Source organism: Panicum virgatum, chromosome 7N (genome assembly GCF_016808335.1).
Source record: "Panicum virgatum strain AP13 chromosome 7N, P.virgatum_v5, whole genome shotgun sequence".
In the NCBI taxonomy this organism is placed as follows: Eukaryota; Viridiplantae; Streptophyta; class Magnoliopsida; order Poales; family Poaceae; genus Panicum; species Panicum virgatum.
Window position 1 is genome coordinate 27414630 of NC_053151.1, and position 21086 is coordinate 27435715.

At 47.2% G+C, this 21086-nt stretch overlaps 2 protein-coding genes across 16 annotated transcripts; both read left to right on the forward strand.

Moving 5' to 3' along the window:
* Positions 1-2914: 2914 nt before the first annotated feature.
* LOC120682341 (translation initiation factor IF-2-like) lies at positions 2915-9979 on the forward strand. 11 transcript variants are annotated; one of them, XR_005678362.1, is made up of 12 exons: positions 2934-3754; positions 3861-3968; positions 4027-4203; positions 4363-4481; positions 4843-4947; positions 5140-5219; positions 5314-5478; positions 6597-6741; positions 8739-8943; positions 9139-9230; positions 9454-9605; positions 9728-9979. XR_005678362.1 is itself a non-coding variant. In XM_039964187.1 (4 exons), exons 1-2 carry the CDS (start codon positions 2924-2926, stop codon positions 3898-3900), a joined length of 897 nt encoding a protein of 298 aa, XP_039820121.1. In that variant the 5' UTR covers positions 2915-2923; the 3' UTR covers positions 3901-3968; positions 4040-4203; positions 4363-4474. The 11 variants fall into 11 exon arrangements, 1 of the variants encoding a protein (XP_039820121.1); XR_005678359.1 differs by having other exon boundaries at positions 2937-3754; positions 4040-4203; XR_005678367.1 differs by having other exon boundaries at positions 2932-3968; positions 4040-4203; positions 4377-4481; positions 4791-4947.
* A 1036-nt stretch (positions 9980-11015) lies between these two features.
* LOC120682206 (putative disease resistance RPP13-like protein 1) lies at positions 11016-20474 on the forward strand. Of its 5 annotated transcripts, none has more exons than XR_005678284.1 (4): positions 11016-11631; positions 11819-14553; positions 15609-15773; positions 16242-16380. XR_005678284.1 is itself a non-coding variant. In XM_039964007.1 (3 exons), exons 1-2 carry the CDS (start codon positions 11254-11256, stop codon positions 14537-14539), a joined length of 3099 nt encoding a protein of 1032 aa, XP_039819941.1. In that variant the 5' UTR covers positions 11016-11253; the 3' UTR covers positions 14540-14553; positions 19878-20474. The 5 variants fall into 5 exon arrangements, 3 of the variants coding, with proteins under 3 accessions (XP_039819941.1, XP_039819940.1, XP_039819942.1); XR_005678285.1 differs by having other exon boundaries at positions 16276-16380; XM_039964007.1 differs by lacking the exons at positions 15609-15773; positions 16242-16380 and adding an exon at positions 19878-20474.
* The last annotated feature ends 612 nt before the right edge of the window (positions 20475-21086 follow it).

Sequence of the window (21086 nt, forward strand, 5' to 3'; positions counted from 1 at the left end):
TTTCTCCTGCAGCTAATTGCACACATCTCGTTTCCGGTGAATCTTTCTCGGTGTTTTCCGTGGGGCTGGCCAGTATGGAAGTGATGGCGCAAAAGAAGCAAGCAGTTGGCAAAATCATCTACTGGTACTCTCCTAGCCTAGGATCTTCACGTTACCAGGTTACCTCTCCTTTGTTCTCTACTGGTTCGTCAAGACCCAAGAGTCAAGAGGGGAAGCGTCAGGCCCTGGAAGCCATCTCGTGTATTGAGAACCCCCATCCCGGCCATCTCCCTCGTGCCTACATTTTCTATGTTCTATAATGGACAATATCTTAACCTTTTGTTCTATATGACTATATGCCAGTTAAGTACCACACGAATATACAAGATTATTGACAACAGATATTAGATTAGGATTGACATTGAATTCGTTTTTGGTTCCATAGATATCTGTTAGAGTTGTCTATTTGATACTGGGCACTGGCTTAGGGATAAGGGGTTTAGGATTCCAACTTCCAAGTTATTGCAACCAGTTTAGTAAAATTGTTCAGATGTATGGATGCACACTCGTAGCGCACTTGTTTCTAGTTTTTTGTAATTACTTGTACTTTTTCTAGAAAAATCATGCTTCGTTCCTGAATCTAACACATTGACATACTGATTAATATTGCTGCTGGTGAAAAATTAGTAGTTCATTGACATACTGATTAATATTGCTGCTGGTGAAAAATTAGTAGTTGTATTTTACTAGCTCATTCTTATGATGTATATTGCGCCGCCTCTTTTCACAAAACTTAATACTTCAACAACATTTTTTTCATCTTTGTGTTTGGTCATACCAAGGGCCCCGGCCAAAATCTATCTTGCCCCGGGCCCCCAGAAGGTCAGGACCGGCCCTGAGCACAAGTTGTGTCTATCTGTGTGTGCATGCCTTCGCATATGTGAAAACTGTTAGATGTATATGCTCAGATGTGTATTTACTCACTAGTGTAGGGTGCTCTCTACACTTTGTACATCTTCATATCTGCCCTTTGGGCATGGTAATAGATATGAGTTGCTTATTTCCAACATGGTATCACAGCCTAGGTTTTCCCATCCCAATCCTGCCGGCTCCGGCGAACCACCGGCAAGTCGCCGGTGAGGTCCCCCGGCCAGCGAGCAGCTCCATCTTTCGCCTCCCCCCTGCGCCTCCCGCAGCTGCGCCGGCGCGCGCATCTCGCGGCTGGCCGCGCGCCTCCCGCGCCTGCGCGCGCATCTCGCGGCTGGCCGCGCGCCTCCCGCGCCTGCGCGAACCGCGCCCGCGCCACCCTCTGCGCCCCGCGCGCCTTCCGTCGCCGCCGCCGCACAGGCCTCCCGAGCGCCGCCTGTGCGCCTCCCGCGGGATCCTCTGCTCCCCCCCCCCGCTTCCTTGATTGCCTGGAAAACCAAGAAGCAAACCGCTGTTTCTCGTTCAAGTGCTGAGGCTGAGTTGAGGGCTATGGCGACTGTGACGGCTGAGGTTACCTGGCTCAGGTGGCTACTTGAGGACTTCGGTGTGACGACTTCCACACCAACCCCTCTTTCTTCTGACAGCACTAGTGCGGTCAGTATTGCTCGTGATCCTGTCAAGCATGAGCTTACCAAGCACATCGGTGTTGATGCTTCCTACATGCGCTCGCAAGTGCATGATGATGTTGTGGCTCTTCGCTATATGCCTTCAGAGTTCCAGCTGGCTGATTTCTTCACGAAGGCAAGGCACAACATAGTTACTTCCTCTCCAAACTCAGTGTTGTAGACCCACCATGAGTTTGAGGGGGGTGTTAGATGTATATGCTTACACTACAAAAAATGTGGTGATCTATGACGAAAATTTTATGATATTTTTAAACAGCGTCACAATTGCACATAATTCATGACAATTTTCAGATATTCGTCATGAATTTGAAGGTATGGGCCCTAGGTCCAAAACTTAGTGACGTTTTATTGAATTCGTCATAATTGAGCCCACAAAACATGACATTTTAACATTAATGTCATAGGAAACGTCATAGTCCCTTTTGGCATATATTTATGAACTATGAAACAAAATTTTTATATACTAGTAAAAATAAAAAATAGGATGATGGCAAGAATCGAACTTGCAACCAGCAAGACAAGAAGATTGTGCAATTGCCATTGAGATACCAGATCACCAGCCGAGTCAGCAGCTCACCCGTAGTACCAACCGAGCCCAACTAAAAAAATGCAGCACGTCGTAGTACCAACCGAGCCCAACTAAAAAAAATGCAGCACATGGGTTTGAACCCACGATCCTGCACCAGGTATGATATTTCCCTACCAATGCAATACTCGCCAGCTTGTGAAAACACCTGAGAAATTTTGTTTTTAATTGCATAATACATATCTAAAACTTTCAAAAGCCTTAACACTGAAATGGTGAAGACAAAAAAAAAATTCTGCGCGCCCAGAATTCGACCCTAGGGAAAAATAAATCTGGACGCTCAAAAACCACTAAACCACTCTTAGCATTTATCTATATTATAAGGATCTATGATAATTGAAATATTTCTCACCAAATTTAGTCCACATACTCACCTCACAAACTCTTATTTTTGGACTCACCTGAAAGCCCTAAATGTGAAAATGGTAGGCCGAAAACCACGTCCTCGCCCGCACGGGCGCCCCCCCTCCCCCTCGTGTTTTTTTTTCACCGCAGGGTTCTCTACCCACTTCTCCCTACCGCGATCCTATTGGCCGGCTTACCCACGCGCCCTGCAATTATGGAAGCGAAGCAAGCAATCACGGAAGGGCGGGTTCCTCCTCTGCCTGACTGCCTCTCGGGGGGGGGGGGGGGGGGGGGCGGGGCGACGCGATTGGTCATTATCGCCGAAATCACCGTGATTGCCTTCCATTAACCCTGCGCGCCGCCCCCCCTCCTCCCCTCTGCCCAGCCCCGCCCCCCTGCGATGCACGACGGCCGCAGCCCCATCCCTGACCCCTCCCCCACGACCCGACCCCGGCGCCCACGCCGCCCATGCTACGGTCCAGGGACCCCCGCCGCACCCTGCCCTGCCGCCCAACCTTCGACGCCGCGCCCGAAGAGGGCCGTGCGGTGCTTCGCCATCCCCACCGTGATCGGAGTGCTGCCTGCGCTCAGGGGCGGGCCACCGGCCTCCGCGCCCGGCGTGCGGACAGGCCGCCGAGAGCCGCGGGCATCTGCCCTCAGGGGCGGGGCAAAGGCCTCCGCGCCCGCCGCGCGGCCCTCTGGGGAGGGACAACGGCCTACGCGCCCGGCGTCCTACCCGGCCGCTGTGCGCTGCGGGCGGCTGCCCTCTGGGGCGGGGCAGAGGTCTCTGCCCCCAGCGTCCGGCCCGGCCACCGTGCGCCGACCAGGGACGCCCTTGCTGCGGTGGCGCAGGAAATGGAGGAAGGAGCTGCACATCGCCACCGTAGCGGGATCTGGAGGGGAGGAAGGACGCACGCGCGCCGGCGCGCCGCTGCTCACCTGCGCCAACGCCGCTGCCCCGCGCGCATGCCGTGGGCTGTGGGTACCCGCGCCGGCCGCCGTAGCCCCACGCCGCTCCCACGCCGGCGCATGGCGCGGCCGCGGCTGCCCGCCTATCCTGCTTCTGCGGATGCCTGCACCGCGCCCGTCCGCCGCTGCGCCTGCCGCCAAGCTCAAGACCCTCGACCCACACCAAGACGCCGTCGACCCACACCAAGACGCCGTCGAGGCACCGTACCCCCTCGCGGCCGATGTGACCACGTTCTTCGAACATGGCGGGCTCACCTTGGGGGTACGAACAAGAACCTCATCATCAACGTGAGTGCTACTTGGTTAATTTCATGCTGACAAAACTTTTTGCCCCATTTCTTTTCCGGTATTTCTTTTGATTTTGCCAGCAAAAGGGAGATTTGCCGTCGCATCCATAGAGTAATTTAGGCAGCTTCGCGAGCTACAACCACAAAGTCCATAAACTTCAACACATGATTGGTCTTTTTCCTTGTCAGGTATCAGTAAATAGCATTTTTCATTTGTCATATCGAATTTGATCTATGGTAATGATAGTCTTTGATTGCAGGACAAAGAAGAGGCAATGATTGAGTTTCTGTGATTAGTAATTGAGACAAACCTGTTAGGTGCAGGGGAATATGTGGGTCTTCATTGATGCTCCTTTCCTGATGAAAAACTTGGATTTAGGTTATGGTTGATTTAATTGGATGCTCCTTTCCTGAGATTTTGAGGGTGGGTCTTCATTTATGTTGATTTAATTGATAGCTCTTGTTCATTGATGTTGATTTAAATTATATGACAAGAAAAATGCAAATTCTTGAGTTGTTGTTCTAACCTGACAGATGCATGCTCTGAACTAATTCTTCTTACCCCTCTGCTACTCCCAATCAGTTTATTTTTTTCAGGCTATGAACAAGGGCTATCTGATGTGCTGCCGACATGAAAGAAGCCTACGGTTGAGGGTAGAGCTTTGAGTGGATCAGGTTTTGGAGCAAAAAAAAAAGCTTCAGGTACAGTTTTTTTCCTGGTTTCTGCTTGATCGAGATAGAAGATGGTAGCAGTAAGTAGTGTGCTACTGGATAAGAACAGAGCCAAGCAAAGAGCCAGGTTGCTTTTTGCTGTGTGCGTTGCTTGAGAGAGAAGACAACACAAATGAGCTTCTCCATCAGACCAGAAAGAGCTGAAAAGGATTTTTTTATTTTTATTTTTTACAGCTACAGTATGGGGAGTTGCTAGGTTGCCAGCAATGACCAGAAATAGCTTTGGAATAGAAATTTTTATATTATTTTTTCTCCTTGTAACCTTGTATGTCTATACAGGTTTCCCAAGCTGCCAAGGTTGTGACCAGCATTCACTTGTATGCCTATACAGGTTTCCCAAGCTGCCAAGCTGCCGAGGATACATAGCCTCAACTGAAGGAAAGCTCCATTCAAATATGCATTCATTTATCACAACACTTCCATCATGTGTTCAAAGGTATTTGCATGATATGCTTTCATTTATCACAAAATTTATCACAGCAATGGTTTGAGCTGTTGAAATATCAGTTTAACACTCAAATTGAGAGTTTGTCGCTAGAAAATAAATTGTGAGCCTTAGCCATTAGTTGCTCTGAAACTATTTAGCTTGCCTACACCATATTTGAAGATATTGTTCTTTCTTATTCAGTGCATAAGTATAGCGTTCGGTCACGTTCAGAGTTGATTTAATGGAAGATTGAAGCCTCGATGACATCAATGAACACAAAGGTAACAGAGCTCATCCGGATTGGTGCCTTTCTACCTCTTGCAATGTTGAAAAACTGCATGCATCTATGCCTAAAAGACATGTACATATATTCAGGGACTGGACAACGTCAATAGCTGCATCGGCGGTGAATCCCGAGATGATATAAATGACCGGTGCTTACTGAACCAGAATAACAAAAGCTGGATGCACTTAGGATGGAAGCACTTGAGTTAAGCACTGCACAGAAAGAATCGGCAGTGGACTTATCTTGCAGGCCAGGTAACAGCAACAGCATCGCTGATTTTGGGAGTCCATCTTGATGGTTGTTGCCTAATTGTCTGGGGTCAGTTGGATCCATGCCACTCCAATTTCTTGAAATTGGATCTCATGTTGAAAATCATGCCATTGAGTGGCATGATTTTCAACATGACACCCAATTTCACGGAGTTGTGGTGGCATGAATCGAATTTTCCCAATTGTCTTTGATGTCTAACTGGATATCACTATATATCAAGCAGTTTTGTGTAAACAAGTAGTTTGGTTAGTATTCTGTGTTCTTTACCTCCCAAGTGGACATATGTGCCATTTTACAGCAAGTTGGGCTTGCTGTTTGGTCTGTTTTCTGTAAAACAACATTGAACTTGTTGTATTTGTTTTTTTAATGCTAACTTGTACCTGTGAATCCATTCGGACAGAGGATTAATCCCTGGAATTCTTAAAAACATCTAGGTTTACCTGCAGCTCCTATTTTTTTGTTCCATAATGTCATTTTGCGTTCCAGATTATATTATTGATATTATTGACTTCTCTCTATTATGATAATGTCATCACAAGATTATTATATTGATGATGATGCTACTTCCCAGTCCCAAGATTATTATATTGATGGTAGGCATTCTATAGGCTCGCTGGTTTAAATGGATATATGAAGGAGACAAGTGATGTCAGTAGAGATTAGGTTTACTTACATTTATCATCTGCATTTCCATTTTATTTGTTGATTCAAGAATGCCCTCAGAACATTAATTTTAGTTTCGTGTCCTGGTACAGTCATAGTTTGTGTGTTTTAATCCCTGTGTGTTAGCAGAAAACTGAATTCATGCTCTGGTCAATTACAGATATTTACATGGTGTAGCTTTTGGTCATTGTCCAAGACTCCAAGTATAGTCATGAAGAAATATTAGAACGAAACTGCAGATAAATGCTTTGATTACATAATTTTCTACTTTCAACTATCCGTAGATAAAATGATCAAATTCAAATGTACATGTAACTCATTAAAATATTTCCTTTCAGTTCCCCATGTTTGATTGCTTCTGAAAATCTGAAGCATCCTTGAATTGTATACTATTATCCTTGAAATCCCCATGTTTATTATCATGTTTGCCTCTGTCCAGGTTGAATGCTGATTGCCCCTCTAGCCATGTTGATTGCTGATTGGCCCCCTACAGTGGCAGCTGGTCCTGGATGTGTGCTGGTGAAGGTGACGGCGAGGCAATGAAGCTGTGTTCGGCTAAGCTGCTGCAACAGCAGCGAGAACAGGTGCAATAGATCTCGTGTTCCAAACTATATTGAGTGCATATTAGTTGGCTCTCCCGTATTTGAGTTAACATTGCCATTAGCTATATTCTGTGTTCAGCCAAGCTTGTATAGAGGAATGCCTTGCCATCTGCAATCATAATTTGGTGTGGATTGGAATACTTAAATTTCAACAATATCCCCCTTTACAACATTATAATACATTATGAGTATTTTGCTTTTGGAGAGGTTTCACATATGTTGGTCATTCAAATCTTGATGCAACAAACCTTTGCTACTTATTAGTGACATTTTTTTTATAGTAGTTCTATGCATTCCAATTATTTTAAAACAATTTAATTTTAAACACATGCTTTCCTATAGTATAGATGTGTGGATGAAAATAATTATGGTATGGATTATGATTTAAGCTAAATTGTTGGTTAATTAATCTAAATATCTTGTTTCTTAGGTTGTTTATATAATTGTCACATATCAATCACTGTTTTAAAATATGTACATACTGCATGTTGACCTATGTTAGAAATCTCTTGATTTTAAAACATGTGCGTGCTGCACATGGGCACTACTAGTATGTATATTAAGCCATGAGTCTGGCCCTAGGGAAAAATAAATCTGGGATTTATATGTATATTAAGCCATGAGTCCGGCTCTAGGAAAAATAAATCTGGGCGCTCAAAAAAACTTGACATAGCCAACACTCGAACTCCAGACCACATGATTAAGATCATGCACCACGACCACTACACCAAATGCTTGCATGTGGTGCGGGTGCACGTTACAATTATTTTGGACTGCACGTTACAATTATTTTGCACTGAAAGAAGAATAAAAGAAATTAAAATGGCACAAAGGTTGGCTAGCGGAATCGAACCTGAGACCTAACGCATCAACGAAGCTTCCGTTTAGAAAAGCACATAGAAATTTATTTGATTGACAAAATATACCAAATTTGTTCAAAAAATCTTGAAACTCCTACGTATCAACTTAAATGTTGTCTATTACATGTAAAAAACAAGTTGGTGTATAAAAGATAATTATTTTTATATGTTATTTCACAAAAGTGCAATAAAATAAAATAAAAAAAAGAAAAATGTTATGCAAACCAGGCCCATTTCAGCCCAAATGGCCCAACTGTTTTTAACCGTTCATCTCCGATCCAATAATTCCAATCGCTCTCCCATAGTATAAAAGCAGCAGAACCCTAACCCATCCTCTCCACACTCAGATCCCCTCCCCCTAGCTGCTCCCTCCTCGCCGCCCCTCTCTCCTCGCGCGATGGCGGACGCCACCTCATCGCCGGCTCCTACCGCAATGGCCGTCGCTGCTTCGGCTGCTCCCCCAAGTGCGCGCCCGGCCTTCCTCGCCGCCGCCAGGCCGCTTCTCCCTCGACTTCCTCTGGCGCGCGCCTGCGACGAGGACGTGGACACGGTGTTCTGGAGGCCGGAGACCCAGGGCTGCAAGTGGGCCACCGTCGGGTAGCAGCTCCGCCTAGCTGCCGAGACACTGCATCCGGCGGCGGTGGATCTCCTCCCCACCCAGCGGCGCTGCATCTCCACCCCACTCGGCCACCCGAGCAGGCCTCCCCACATCCGTCTGTGGCAAAAGCAGGTGTGCCGGCTCCATATGGTTTTTGACCGTTGGTTTCTGGAAAGTGCATTGTTCTATGTTCTGAGAAAGAAATAGTAAAAATGCTTAGATACCAAATTGTCTGAATTTAGGAGCCAGCTTTAAGTCTGTGTTGACCTTGTGCACAGCACACTCAACATGAACACACGCCAGGGGCTCCTGTGAATTCAGCATGGCTTATGTGTAGTATTCGAATCTTATGCAATGCAACTCTTGTTAAATATTTGCTAGTTGCAACTCTTGCTTGCAGGCTGTCATACTCGGATCACAATTCGAAAAAGAAAATTAAAACTGCTATTTAGTTTGGCTGTCTTCAAATTCTCCTTTACATTTACTTGTGACCCAGCTCCAATATGTTCCTTTTGTTGCAGGCCATGGCTGACAACTTGTAAGGGCATCACCAGATAAAGGAATTGATTGCAGAAGCATGGAGCTGGGATTGCCCAAACTGCAGTCATGTCATTGATAACAGTGCTAAGTATATCTTTGTCGAGTGCTCCATCTCTGCACAGATACATGGCACATGATCAGATAATTGTCTGCCAACACCCAAGCTCTGATAATGAAGCCCCTCAAGTATGAGTATTGCTAGTGAAGTCTTGCTAAGAACTACTTTAATTCCTGTTAGCAAGTGGTTTGCTTGTCCTAATGGATCACTAGTATCAATTGTCGAGCATACTATTTTAATTAAGTCTACAACATTAATTCCACTGTTATAATAGAACCAGTTCGTGCTGCTGATCCATTATTTTCTTGCTTGTTTTTTCCCAGGCTGTGGACTCTAGTAGGAACAATTGGAGAAACTCGGATGAGCATGAAAAAGCCAAAGTTGTCATGTAGTCCTAGTGCTGCCACCAAGTTAGGTTATATTCAAATCTTTCTAGTCATTTTCTGGTCTGCTTGTAGCTCATTCACTTATGTTACTTGTGTTACTTTATTTCCAGAATTAAAATACCTGCAACTAGCACTTCAGATGGAACTAGTTAGCAAGGCTAGCTGCATAAATTGTCTAATTAACTGTAATGTTTTTCCTTGCGTTACTTTTCAGAGACTAACTGTGATCACTTGTTGGTATTATTATTTCAGGGGCAGCTCGGCTTAGTGATGCAACATCAATAGCTTATGCCTAGGTATTTGCTCCTAACCAAGTATGGCCAAAAAGGAATTCATTTGCTGCTGGAATTTAGGGTCGTGCTTTCCTTCAAAGTCCTAGCTGTTGAAAAAATTGAATATAGATGGTAAGTGGCCATGACTATGTGAAGTGAGGCTAGTTATGAATTATTGTGAGATTTCTGCTAGAGGAAACCAAAGTTAGAATGTGATTCCATGCTGAAAGATTAAGTTTGTTGCATGCTTGCAGTTCTCAGGGAGAGAAGTACAAAGATCAAGAACCAAGTGCATCGAATTTGTTTGAGTGCCTCTGTAGAAAAAAAAAGAGAAATGATACACCTTATGTATAGATTGTCATTGCATGTTAGCTTTCAAATACAGTTTATTGCAATTCTAGATGAAAAATTTTTAGGGGATTTGATGTTGTATGTGATGAAATGCTCCATCAAACATTTATGTGATGAGATGTTAATTTATTGTTGTATCTTGGGTTGGGCTGAAATGATTTATATGTTATGTAAATAAGGCCCAAATTGGTTCATGCGCCTGCTGCCACCTCGTGGTCCATGTGGCGCGATGTCACTACCATGTCAGCAGTTATGTCATCAATTTGGTCAAATTACACGTCATCATTGCCATCCACATCATCTCCATGTCATTCTTCATGTCATTGATGTGTGACATGGCAATTAAATTCGTGACAAAAATTATATTATTTGTAATATTTATTTTCATCATAGAAAACGGGCTTGGATTGGGCTTCGGGGGCCCGGGGACATTTTATGATGCTTTCAAACGTCATGGATCAAGCAATCTGTGATGAAAATTTAAAAAACATCACGAGGTGTAATCTGTGACGCTCAATACATGACGCAATTTAAGATCGTCATATATACTGTTTTATGACGATTTTTTTAGTGATTTATGACGAAATTTAATTCTTATGGATCAACAGATTTTTTGTAGTGTTAGATGTGTATTTACTCACTAGTGTAGGGTGCTCTTTGCACTTTGTACATCTTCATATCTGCCCTTTGGGCATGGTAATAGATCTGAGTTGCTTATTTCCAACAAAAACAACACTAGTAGGCCAGTAGCTCCATGGGAGTATAAAGAATTGGCATGCAGTTCGCATGCTAATGTTTCTTTTAAGGGAAGATTTGACCGGCTTATCTCTGCCGTCTCAGTCCATCCTAGCCCAGTTGCTCCGCACCTCATTCTTTGCCATTCGATCAAAAATCGGACTACTGCCATGAGCTCCGTGTCAAATAAAATGCCCCCACTCGCCCCCGAAATCCAATCCCAACCGGACTCGGATTTAGTGACTTAGTTTCAGCAGGTCACAATGTAACATGCGCTAAAAGACAAAAAAGAGGCACGGTAACGATAGCACTGTAGCACGTACTTAGCATGAGAACTGTTCATGCAGATCTGTCCGTTGATTTTGCTATGGACGATTTTCGAGCGATGGTACGTCACCACTACAGTACCGATGACTTATCTTCAGCAAGTCACTTAATCTCAATCCATCCCAACCATCTCCGTCCCTCCAGCCCTCCTCTCCCTTCCCCTTTTGCTGCTCAGGTCCAGATTTGAGATTCCCCATCGCTCAACCACCCAGCGCGAGGACCGCTTTTGCTCTTTAACAAGGGAACCGTTGTCCGAACAAGACGACTCCTACCTGCCTCCACTTAATCCTTTATTTTCTCATAGTTAGTTCCTACCCCGAAACAGATCGAGGTAGTGCTATCCAGGGTCCAGCTCGCTTGCTTAGCGATGGCCGCATTGTTTGCATCCATGGCCGTGAAAAGGGCGCTAGACAATCTGTCGTCCTTGTTGCCGGCGGCCATGACTTCCACGCCTTCGGCAACCGCGGTCGTAAGCCAGGGCATCGAAGATCTGCGGATGCTGGAGCCGATCATGAGCACGATCCACGCGACGCTGGACGAGGCGGAACAGCACTGGAGCCTCCACGAGGAGTCTGAGAAGCTGCGGCTCAAGGAGCTCAAGGATCTGGCGTATGACGCAGAGGATGTCGTAGAGGAGTACGAGTACGAGGTGAATCGTCGCACGGCTCAGGCTATTGAGCAGCCTGCAGACGTTGAAGGCGGCGCCAGCGACTGCAGCAGCAGCATCAAGCGCAGAAGGCAAGAGGTAAGCAGTCCACCTTCTCATTTAACTCCATTAGTTTACCCCTGGTAGTTGAACTGTGCTTGCTTAATTGCAGTCTTGTACACAAATGAAACATGAACATATCTGTCTAAAGAAATCATAGAACAGAACAAGTAATCCCTGATCCTCCCTCATTTCCGTTTCTTTTGTATGTTGTTCTTTCTAAAAGGTATATGAGGAACATGGCACCGTTGCAGTTCCAAGTGAGATAGCCCATAGCGCAAGGAAAGTTAGAGAGAGATTCACAGAGATAAAGGAATACTCTGACAGTTTCAGCCTCTCAGAAAATGATGGGGAGCGAAAGATGGTTCCAGATATCCACAGCATGCGACAGACTAGCTCTATTGTATTTGCCCCAAGAATTCTGGGGAGAGAGGATGATAAGGAAAACGTCATCAAAAAGTTGATCTACAGGTCTGGAGAAGGTAGCTGTTGTGGAAGTCACATGTCTGTCTTGGCCATTTTAGGTATGGGAGGATTGGGCAAAACAACACTAGCCCAACTAGTTTATAATGACGCAAGGGTGCGCCAATATTTTGACCTTTGTGCCTGGGTCTGCGTATCAGAGAATTTCAATGTGGATATCATTACACGGAAGATCATCACTTCGCTTACCCATAACACCTGCCATCATATACAATCTGGTGACCTGCAGGGGGCATTGGTAGACCAGGTAAAGGAAAAGAAGGTTTTTCTTGTTTTGGATGATGTGTGGAATGAGCGAAGTGACTACTGGGAGCTGTTGTGCATGCCAATGCTAGCTTCTAGCCGATGCGACATTATAGTGACCACACGGAGCAAGGCAGTAGCAAGCTTGGTGCAAACAATTCCATTCTACAATCTGAACTGCTTAAGTCCTGACGAGAGCTGGTTATTGTTCCAGCAAACAGCATTTGTTGTGCAAGAAATTTCCACTCCACCAGACTTGGTAGAGATTGGCAAAAGCATTACTGAAAAGTGCAATGGGTTACCATTGGCAATCAAGACTCTAGGGAGCATCTTACGCTTTGAAAGCGATGAAAATAAATGGAGAGATGTCTTACAAAGTGAGCTATGGGACCTAAAGCAGTCAAAGAATGAGGTTTTGCCAGCCTTAGAGCTGAGCTACAAGTGCATGCCGATGCAGTTGAAGCGCTGCTTTGTTTCCCTTTCACTATTTTCGAAACGTATTTACCTTGACGAATACAGGGTGGTTTGGTTGTGGAAGTTACTCGATTTACTTCAGTGTGATGGAAGTGATGACAAGGATGAAATTGGACATTTGTATTTCAATCAATTATTTCAGCGATCCTTGCTTCAAAATTATATTGATAGACCGAGGGTGGTCATGCATGATCTTGTCCACGATCTGGCATGTTTTCTTGCTGGGGAGGATTTCTTTAGACTGGAGGGTGATAAATCAATTGAAATTCCACAGGGTGCACGGTATATGTCCATACTATCAAATGAAAAGAGTATTGAAATATCAAATGCATCACAATCACTTAGAGTTATCACAATGATGGGTAATGGTGACATCGAAAATCCTGAAGTATTGTTTTTGAACTGCAAGAAGTTTCGGATCGTTGACATTTATCCGGGCAGACTTGCCAATGCATTACTTGACGCCATGGGTGACATGAGACTGCTTCGCCATTTCTCCCATATTGTGCCAGTTGAACTCCCTAATTCTGTCCTCAATCTATTTAATTTACAGATCCTGTACACTGACAAACCTATGGCACAAGGATTTGGGCGTCTTATTAACTTGCATACCGTGCCTAAAATACAACTCTGCAAATGTGGTTGCTTCTTCAACATAAGAGAGCTGAAGAATATGAACAAAATAAGGAAGTTACGCATGTCTGGACTTTGTATTGCAAGCATCAGTGATGCAAATGAAGCTCGATTACATAGTAAAAGGAATCTCGAGGTACTAGAACTAGACTTCAATGGATGGAAAAGTTGCAGTGAACACACGGAAAGATCCTATGGTAATGAAGATACTGTTAGTATATCTGGTGCCCAAATACTTGAGACCCTACGGCCACATCATCAAAGCCTTGAAGTACTGAGGTTAAACAATTTCAATTTTGATACATATCCCAGTTGGTTGGGTAGTACTTTATTTTCGAATTTAACTGAATTACACTTAGACAAGTGCCAATCTCAGCACTGTCCGACACTTGGTGAACTACCATCACTCAGGTCCCTCAAGATATGGGGAATGGAGTATGTCGAGCACATTGGACCAGAGTTTTGTAGCCTTGACCGAAGCACCAAAGGCTTCCTCTCGTTAGTACTCCTGTGTTTTGACGGCTTGTGCAGACTGCAAGAGTGGTCTGGAGTGGAGGATGGAGAATTTCCATGTTTGGAAACTCTTCGGATCTCGGGATCCTTCGAATTGAGGTCTCTCCCGTTGGTGCCCTTCTCGTCCCTGCGCAGTTTCACCCTGTCTCAATCCAGAAATATCATAACATTTCCAGCCTCTTCTACCCTGCGTGAAGTAGGAATCTCTTCATGTGGAAGCCTGAATGAACTGCCGGCGCTCCCATCACTCCAGTCACTCCAACTGTCCGACTGTCCAAGTTTGGTCACATTTGGTCACTTCCCCTTACTCACTGTCTTGGATCTTGATGGTCAGATTATAGAAGACATACTTCACAGATTGGTGAATTCTCACTTATTGCTTGAGTGCTTGAAAATTTGGTCTCATAGTTTGGTATCCATCCATCTCGATTCCAAAAGGCTGACCTCACTTGCACAGCTCGAGTTACGTTGCCCTAATTTACAGTACTGCGATGAACTTGGTTCCCTCACTTCTCTCAAGGTACTATATGTATCAGGTTCTCCACAACTTCACGTACCTGATTCACTTCGAAGCCAACTGGAGAAATTGATTGATTTATAATACTTTTCATCATGGTACAAACTCTCAGTTCCCCTTTAATTTTTTTTAATTAGAGAACTCTATAATACATTTTTCTGTTTGCTAGACCTTATATTCGATCTGTCTTCCACTTCTGCAGCAGATGTATTTGTAAACGATCTTTCTATTAGTAGTCATTACAATAGATGGATATTCCGCATGACTAAGCATAATTCTGCTGAGACAGCAAACCACATAGATATATAGACATAATGCATCATGCAGTAGCTGTATACGGTAAGATGGGTAGGAAGCGATAATTTGCCAAAATTAAAACCATAACCTATGCCTTTTGATTTACTACTTTGCATCAAAATGACAGAATCATGCTATCTAAATGGGCACCTATGTTTGATCTAGTGTGAAAGGCTGAAAGCACCCATCCACAAACAATTCTCCAACCTAGAGCCAACCCTAGCATTAGTTTTATGGAGTCAAAGAGGTGCATCAATTGAAATTCTTATAATGCACATCCTTTGAGTGACACTACTGGAATCCACTTGTTTCCCTAGAGTTTTTATCTTTCCCTAGGAAAAACTGAGGCACTGTAGGGAAATTTTTGTTTCCCTAGGATGACACATGAAAATCGTGGGGAAACTTAACTTTCCCTAGGAACTTTCTTATTTTCTAGGGATTAAGGGCAGTCCCAATCCATGGTGTCTATGGGTGGTGTCTAGAGGATAGAGAGATCAATAAATGTGCATATAGACACTATCTCCCCAATGCACAGTGCCTATAGTGATTTCTATGGGGAAGAGAATTTAATAGCTCTTTGCATGTAACGTTAATAGGGGAGGATCAGCTGTGGCAGGTCACGTAACAAACACCGTTGTGGCAACGACATCCATCTCATTTAAATAAAAACCATCAGGTGCACATAAGCATATCATGTTAACACCAACTAACTTGAAGATAAATAATGAGTTCATGAAGATAACAAAGTAACAAACTGGCGGACTCAAACTGATAGTCTCATGACAGCAGTTCATCAAAATAAAGAAACATAAGATCATCTCCAAGAGTAATTTGACATCCTCCTTGGCAAATTTAGGAACTTGCCAAATGTGAGGCCCTCCACTCGCAAATATACGCGCTATCGGCGACTTGGCATCGGCGTCTCCGCGACTCGGCGCGCGCGAAGCCCGGCCGTCGCCCTCCTTCTCCTGCGCGTGCCGTGCGCCCGTCGGCCTCCTCCTCCTTCTCTGCTAGGGTTCACGTATGTCTCCTGCTCCACCTGCCCCCCCCCCCCTCCGCCGCTGGCCATGCTCCATCCGGCGCGGATCCTCGCCAGTCTTCCTCGCACGTCAGTTTTAATCCTGCTCGGACACCCCCCCCTACTTCCCCTCAATCCGGGTAGGCCATGGCGATCCTTGTAGCAACCAGAACCAGCACCTGCAGTCCACCCACCGCACAGGCGCAGAGAAGGGGCGGTAGTGGCCAGGCCGATTCAGGTTTGATTCAGGGATTCAGGTTATTTGGGTGAGCTTCAGGGATTAGGGATTTTGTTTCTCTGCCCATGTTGATTACTTGAGTACGAGCTATGCTGCATTATCATCTCGATTTTTTTGCTGCATTGGTTCATTACTGTCAATTCCCCCGCTCTCTGAACATGCATTGGTTCATTACTGTCGATTCCCCCTCTCTCTCTGAACATGTATTCTCTATTTTTTTGATACTCATTAAGATGGAAGACGATGGATTCTTGTCGGACATTGCAGTCTGCGGCGGCTGATCGCGATGGGGCGACCGGAGGGGCGACGGGGGATGTGAAGCGGCAGTAGTTGATCCGGGCCCAGGAGCTGAGCATACGTGGGCCTGTTTTACTTTAAAGGCGGAATAGCCAAACTCGTCCTCGAACTATCCGCGGAAGCTCACTTTGGTCCCTCAACTACGAAATCGGCCGTTTTCGTCCTCCAACTTTCGTGACCGGGTCATTTTCGTCCCTGATTTGTCGTCTAGCGCCACGCTGGCGTCCTCGTCAGCGATCCCCGTCTTGACTGACTCCCTCCCGTCGCCCTCCCTCCCTCCCGCGGTCCTCTACTCCTCTGCCCCTCTCTCTCTCCGATGAGATCCACGGCGGCGCGGCGCGCGGAGCTCGCTCCCACGCGCGACGGCGGCGGCTCGGCGCGAGGAAGTGGAGCAGGCGGCCGGCGCGGCGGCTCGCGGAGCTCGGCCCCTCCCCTGTTCCGAGCCTCCTCTAGCGGCGGCCAGTCCTCGCGGCGGGAGCGAGCTGGATCTGGCGGCGACGCCCCCGCCGCCCAGGACCAGGTCAGCATGGCCATGGTCACGCTCCTCGCGGCCGTCGTCGCGGTGTTCGTCTTCATCGCCTCCACCACCACCTACCTCCGCCACTGCAGCGACAGGCGGTCGCGGCAGCGGCCGCGGCGGCCGCGGCCGAGGCCATGGCGGCCCGCTCGTCGGAGCCAAGGGCCGGCCGCGGCAGAGGCCATGGCGGCCCGCACGCCGGAGCCCACGGCCTCCATCTCCGGCGAGCGCCCGTGCCACCTCTCATGCTCGCCCTGGTGGCGGCCGGCAGGGCATCGCGGGGGAGGCGGCGGACGCCGTGGTGGCGCGCGCGGGCGTCATCAGCCTCGCAGTGGCGCGCGCTGGTGATTGGTGATGGCCCCTGCATCCCCCTCAGAGCTCGGCTCCCCGCGGCCATGGCGCGCGGCCAGGCTCGGGCTCGAGCCCCCTTGCCGGCGCGCCCCTTCTGCGGCCTCCCTCAACGGTGGCTGGTAGCGGCGGCCTCCCTTCGGGGCGCAGGCCGGCAGGGAGGATTCGAGGGCGGCGCGGATCTAGGCGCCGCCGGCGTCCCTACTCCCCTGCTCCTTCGACTCGTCGAGCACGCCGGCCTCCTATGTCCCTCCCTCCTCTTCGGCCGTGGCTGGTCCATGCGGGCGCCCCCTCCCTCCTGCGGTCCTCTGCTCCTCTGCCACTCTCTCTCTCCGATGAGATCCGCGGCGGCGCGGCGCGCGGAGCTCGCTCCCACGCGCGACGGCGGCGGCTCGGCGCGAGGAAGTGGAGCAGGCGGCCGGGGATTGCTGACGAGGACGCCAGCGTGGCGCTAGACGACAAATCAGGGACGAAAATGACCCGGTCACGAAAGTTGGAGGACGAAAACGGCTGATTTCGTAGTTGAGGGACGAAAGTGAGCTTCCGCGGATAGTTCGAGGACGAGTTTGGCTATTCCGCCAAGTTTAAATGGTAAATTTTTGAAGATAGTCTTGTTTTTAATTTGGCATATATTTTTACAAGTTGCAAAATCATAAGTTTTGTCAAGTTAATTTTGACAAATCTTTAGAGATGCTCTAAGTATTATAATTTGAGCTCTTTTACGGTGGTTGTGGGTGCTTCTTAATGCTTACGGATGCTTATCCAAATTAGTAGTTTTAATTTTAATTAAATTTAATTGATGAAGGGTACTGTGGTAATTGGAACGAGCACACCTCACCACGCCCCGTCCGCGCACCTGCCTCCTCCCCCAAACCCACGGGCGCCGCCTCCCCGCCGCCGCTCTGCTCGAGAGGCGCCCCCACCGCCGTCGCCCCGAATCGCCGCCTCCCGCCGCGCCCTCGCTCTCTCTCTCTCCCGTCGCTGCCTCCGCCTCCACCGCCACCGCCGATTCTCGCCATAGGCACTGCGCCTCCGGCACGGTGCATCACGCGGCGCTGGTAGACGGCGGCCAGGCGTCGCGGCTCTCCTCGTCGGGGGGAAGCGGGTGCGGGACGCTTGGGGGCCTGGACGGCGGGCTCCTGGGAGGACGACACGGACGCCGCCCGCACACCGGCCGCCGCGCAGTCACCCCGCCCTCGACCCCGTCATCGCCTCCGCCACCAGCGCGCCCGCCTCCCGGCTCCGATGACGTCGCTGCCATTGCCACGGCGAGTCCCTCCACTCCGACCATTGCCCGAGGGGACTCAGGCTTCTTGTTTCTGCCTGAAGTAATCAACACAGGGACCTTTTGATTTTTCAACTTACATATTTGCTTCTTAGGTAGCTCACGCTGCAGAAACATCATAAATGGGTGAAATCAGCAAATACAACTTATATACAATGCAAGATCAATTGGCACGAAATTTTCCTAGATAAAATGACACCGAATTTGTTAGACAATCCGTGGTAATTATACATGGTAGAGGTAGACAAGATCAAAAGGAACTAAGGAAGCACTGAACAGGCAGGCATGCACAGTTATCCAAAGTTGTGGTCTCAAGAGAGAACCCTGATTTGTCACAATTTGTTTTTGTGATGCACATATTACCTTGATGAGCTTCACGAGATCTATATCTGAGTTCTCACGAGATCTTCTATCAGACCAGGCGCTAGGCGGATTCTAGGCGCCGACCCTCAGCCTAGAGCCTAGTCAGGAGTAATCGCGCCTAGGTGTTGCTAGGTGTTTTTCTAGGCGATGAATAATACATGTATAAATACTTAAAAGAAAAGAAAAAAGGAGATGAGTGGTCATGAAAAAAGAGAAAGGGAAAAAGTCCCATTTGAAGTCCATTTCAAGGCCCAACTAAACCCTCAACCCTCTCTCTCCCCGTCTCCCGCATCCTCTGCCTCTCTTGCATCTCACCCGCCGCCGCTGCCTGCATCCTCTGCCTCTCTCGCATCTCACCCGCCGCCGCTGCACGCGCCCGCCGCCACCTGCGCCTGCCCCCGCCCGCACAAGCCCGTGTAAGCGCCCGCCGCCGCCCGCAGCTCCTCCTCCCCCACCGGCGACCTCCGCCGGACGCCCGCCGCTCGCGCCTGCGCCTGCCGCTGCCCGCACAAGCCCGTGTGAGCGCCCGCCGCCGCCCGCAGCTCCTCTTCCCCCACCGGCGACCTCCGCCGGACGCTCCTCCACCCCCGTCGGCGCCGCCGACGAGCTGCCGATGCCTATGGGTTCGCCTACCCCCATAGGCGAGGCGCTGACCCTTCGACTCGCGATTAGGCACGCGGAATCGCGCCTAGCGGAACAGGGGTTTTAATTAATGTTGAGGTCTTAAAAGGCACGCTTTTAGCGTTCTGACATGTGTAGTTATATTCCAATTGCTAATTGGGCATGCTTTAAAGATGAATGGTATTAAAAAATAACTATGCAGTTTTAAGAAATGGAGAATGTGGTTGATGCTAAAAGCTTAGAACTGGGCTATGTAACTGATGGTCTGTAAGCACAGACTCATACTGCCTTACATATATGTGTTCTCTTCTAAATTTCTTGTGTTCTATGGTGCTTACAGATTCAGTAGGAAGGCTTTGTCACTGAAAATTGTAATCGTTGTTGACTTATTAGCGTTTTGCTCAAATGACACTTATTCATCAAATTTAAAACATGCAGGATGTGGTTATGCGATTTAAGGTCCACATGGTGAAGCAATTGTTTTCTGATCTACAAAAGTACGATGACGAACGAGATAATATTGTTCAGGTCACACTTTGCAAGTCAGAGAACACAACTATTGAGTACCACAAAATGGTGGAGATTCTGCATCCATTTGGATACCCAGAAGATGCAGAGTTGTACTACCTCCTTGTTCTAGGGATTGATTTGTCAACTGGGTTAAAGAAGATCAATGGAGCAGAAGATGTAAAGCTAATGGTGAATGATCATGCTAAAGCAGGGATTAAAATTTGTCATCTGTATTTGGTGAACAGATCGGAGTCTCCAGACTTACGGCATCTCCCAGAGGATTCTTAAATGCTTAGGTTGTGGTTTCATTTTGAGAACCGAGATTTTGTTTACAAATTGAATACTTGGGTTGTGTTTCTTCATTTTTGTCTTTGTTATATGAGACTCATGAAGTCAAGGACGCTGCTTGTAGACCCAGAATGTTTTAGAAATATTATTAGCAAGTTATCATTCAACGATCTCTAGTTTGTTATGTCTTATCCCTTGTGACGTGGAATACATACGAATCCGTGCTGTACGATTTTAGATTTGTGCGATGAAATTTGTTTGTGTTGTGTGTGTGTTCAACAGGCATCACCCATTTCCTGCTACTAATGAGATCGCCATTTTCTTTTGGCATGTCTGAGTTTATGGCATACTGCTCTGGTTTCTGGTAGATAGGGACCTGATAAATAGGTACCACAAACTATGACGAGGAAAGGTAGTCTTCCTTGTTGAAATGCAGCTGAATTTCACCATCACTTATTCATCACTTATTCACTACTTGTTTGCCACATTGTCAGGTTCCTTACAGAATTGTTCTTGGTCAGAGCTGTTTCAGGCTTCAGCACTGGTAGGCTCACCCAGTTTGTGCCGCAACAGCAGTAACAGCCCGGAGGTCGGCACGACGACCATTATGATTTCAGCTGTACATTATGATCACTAAGATGCATGGGTATTCGAGAGCTCAGAGCTCATGTGTGCAGCACCAAGACACCTCACTTAAAAAATTTCAGACAAGATGATGAACAAACACACCTCCCTTGAGAGCACAGCCAAACTTCATTCAAAAAAATGTTCTGACACAGCTCCTAGCATTACATGATTCTAATAGCATAGGGTTGGTACTCGTTAAGCATACATAGACTTTGAAACACT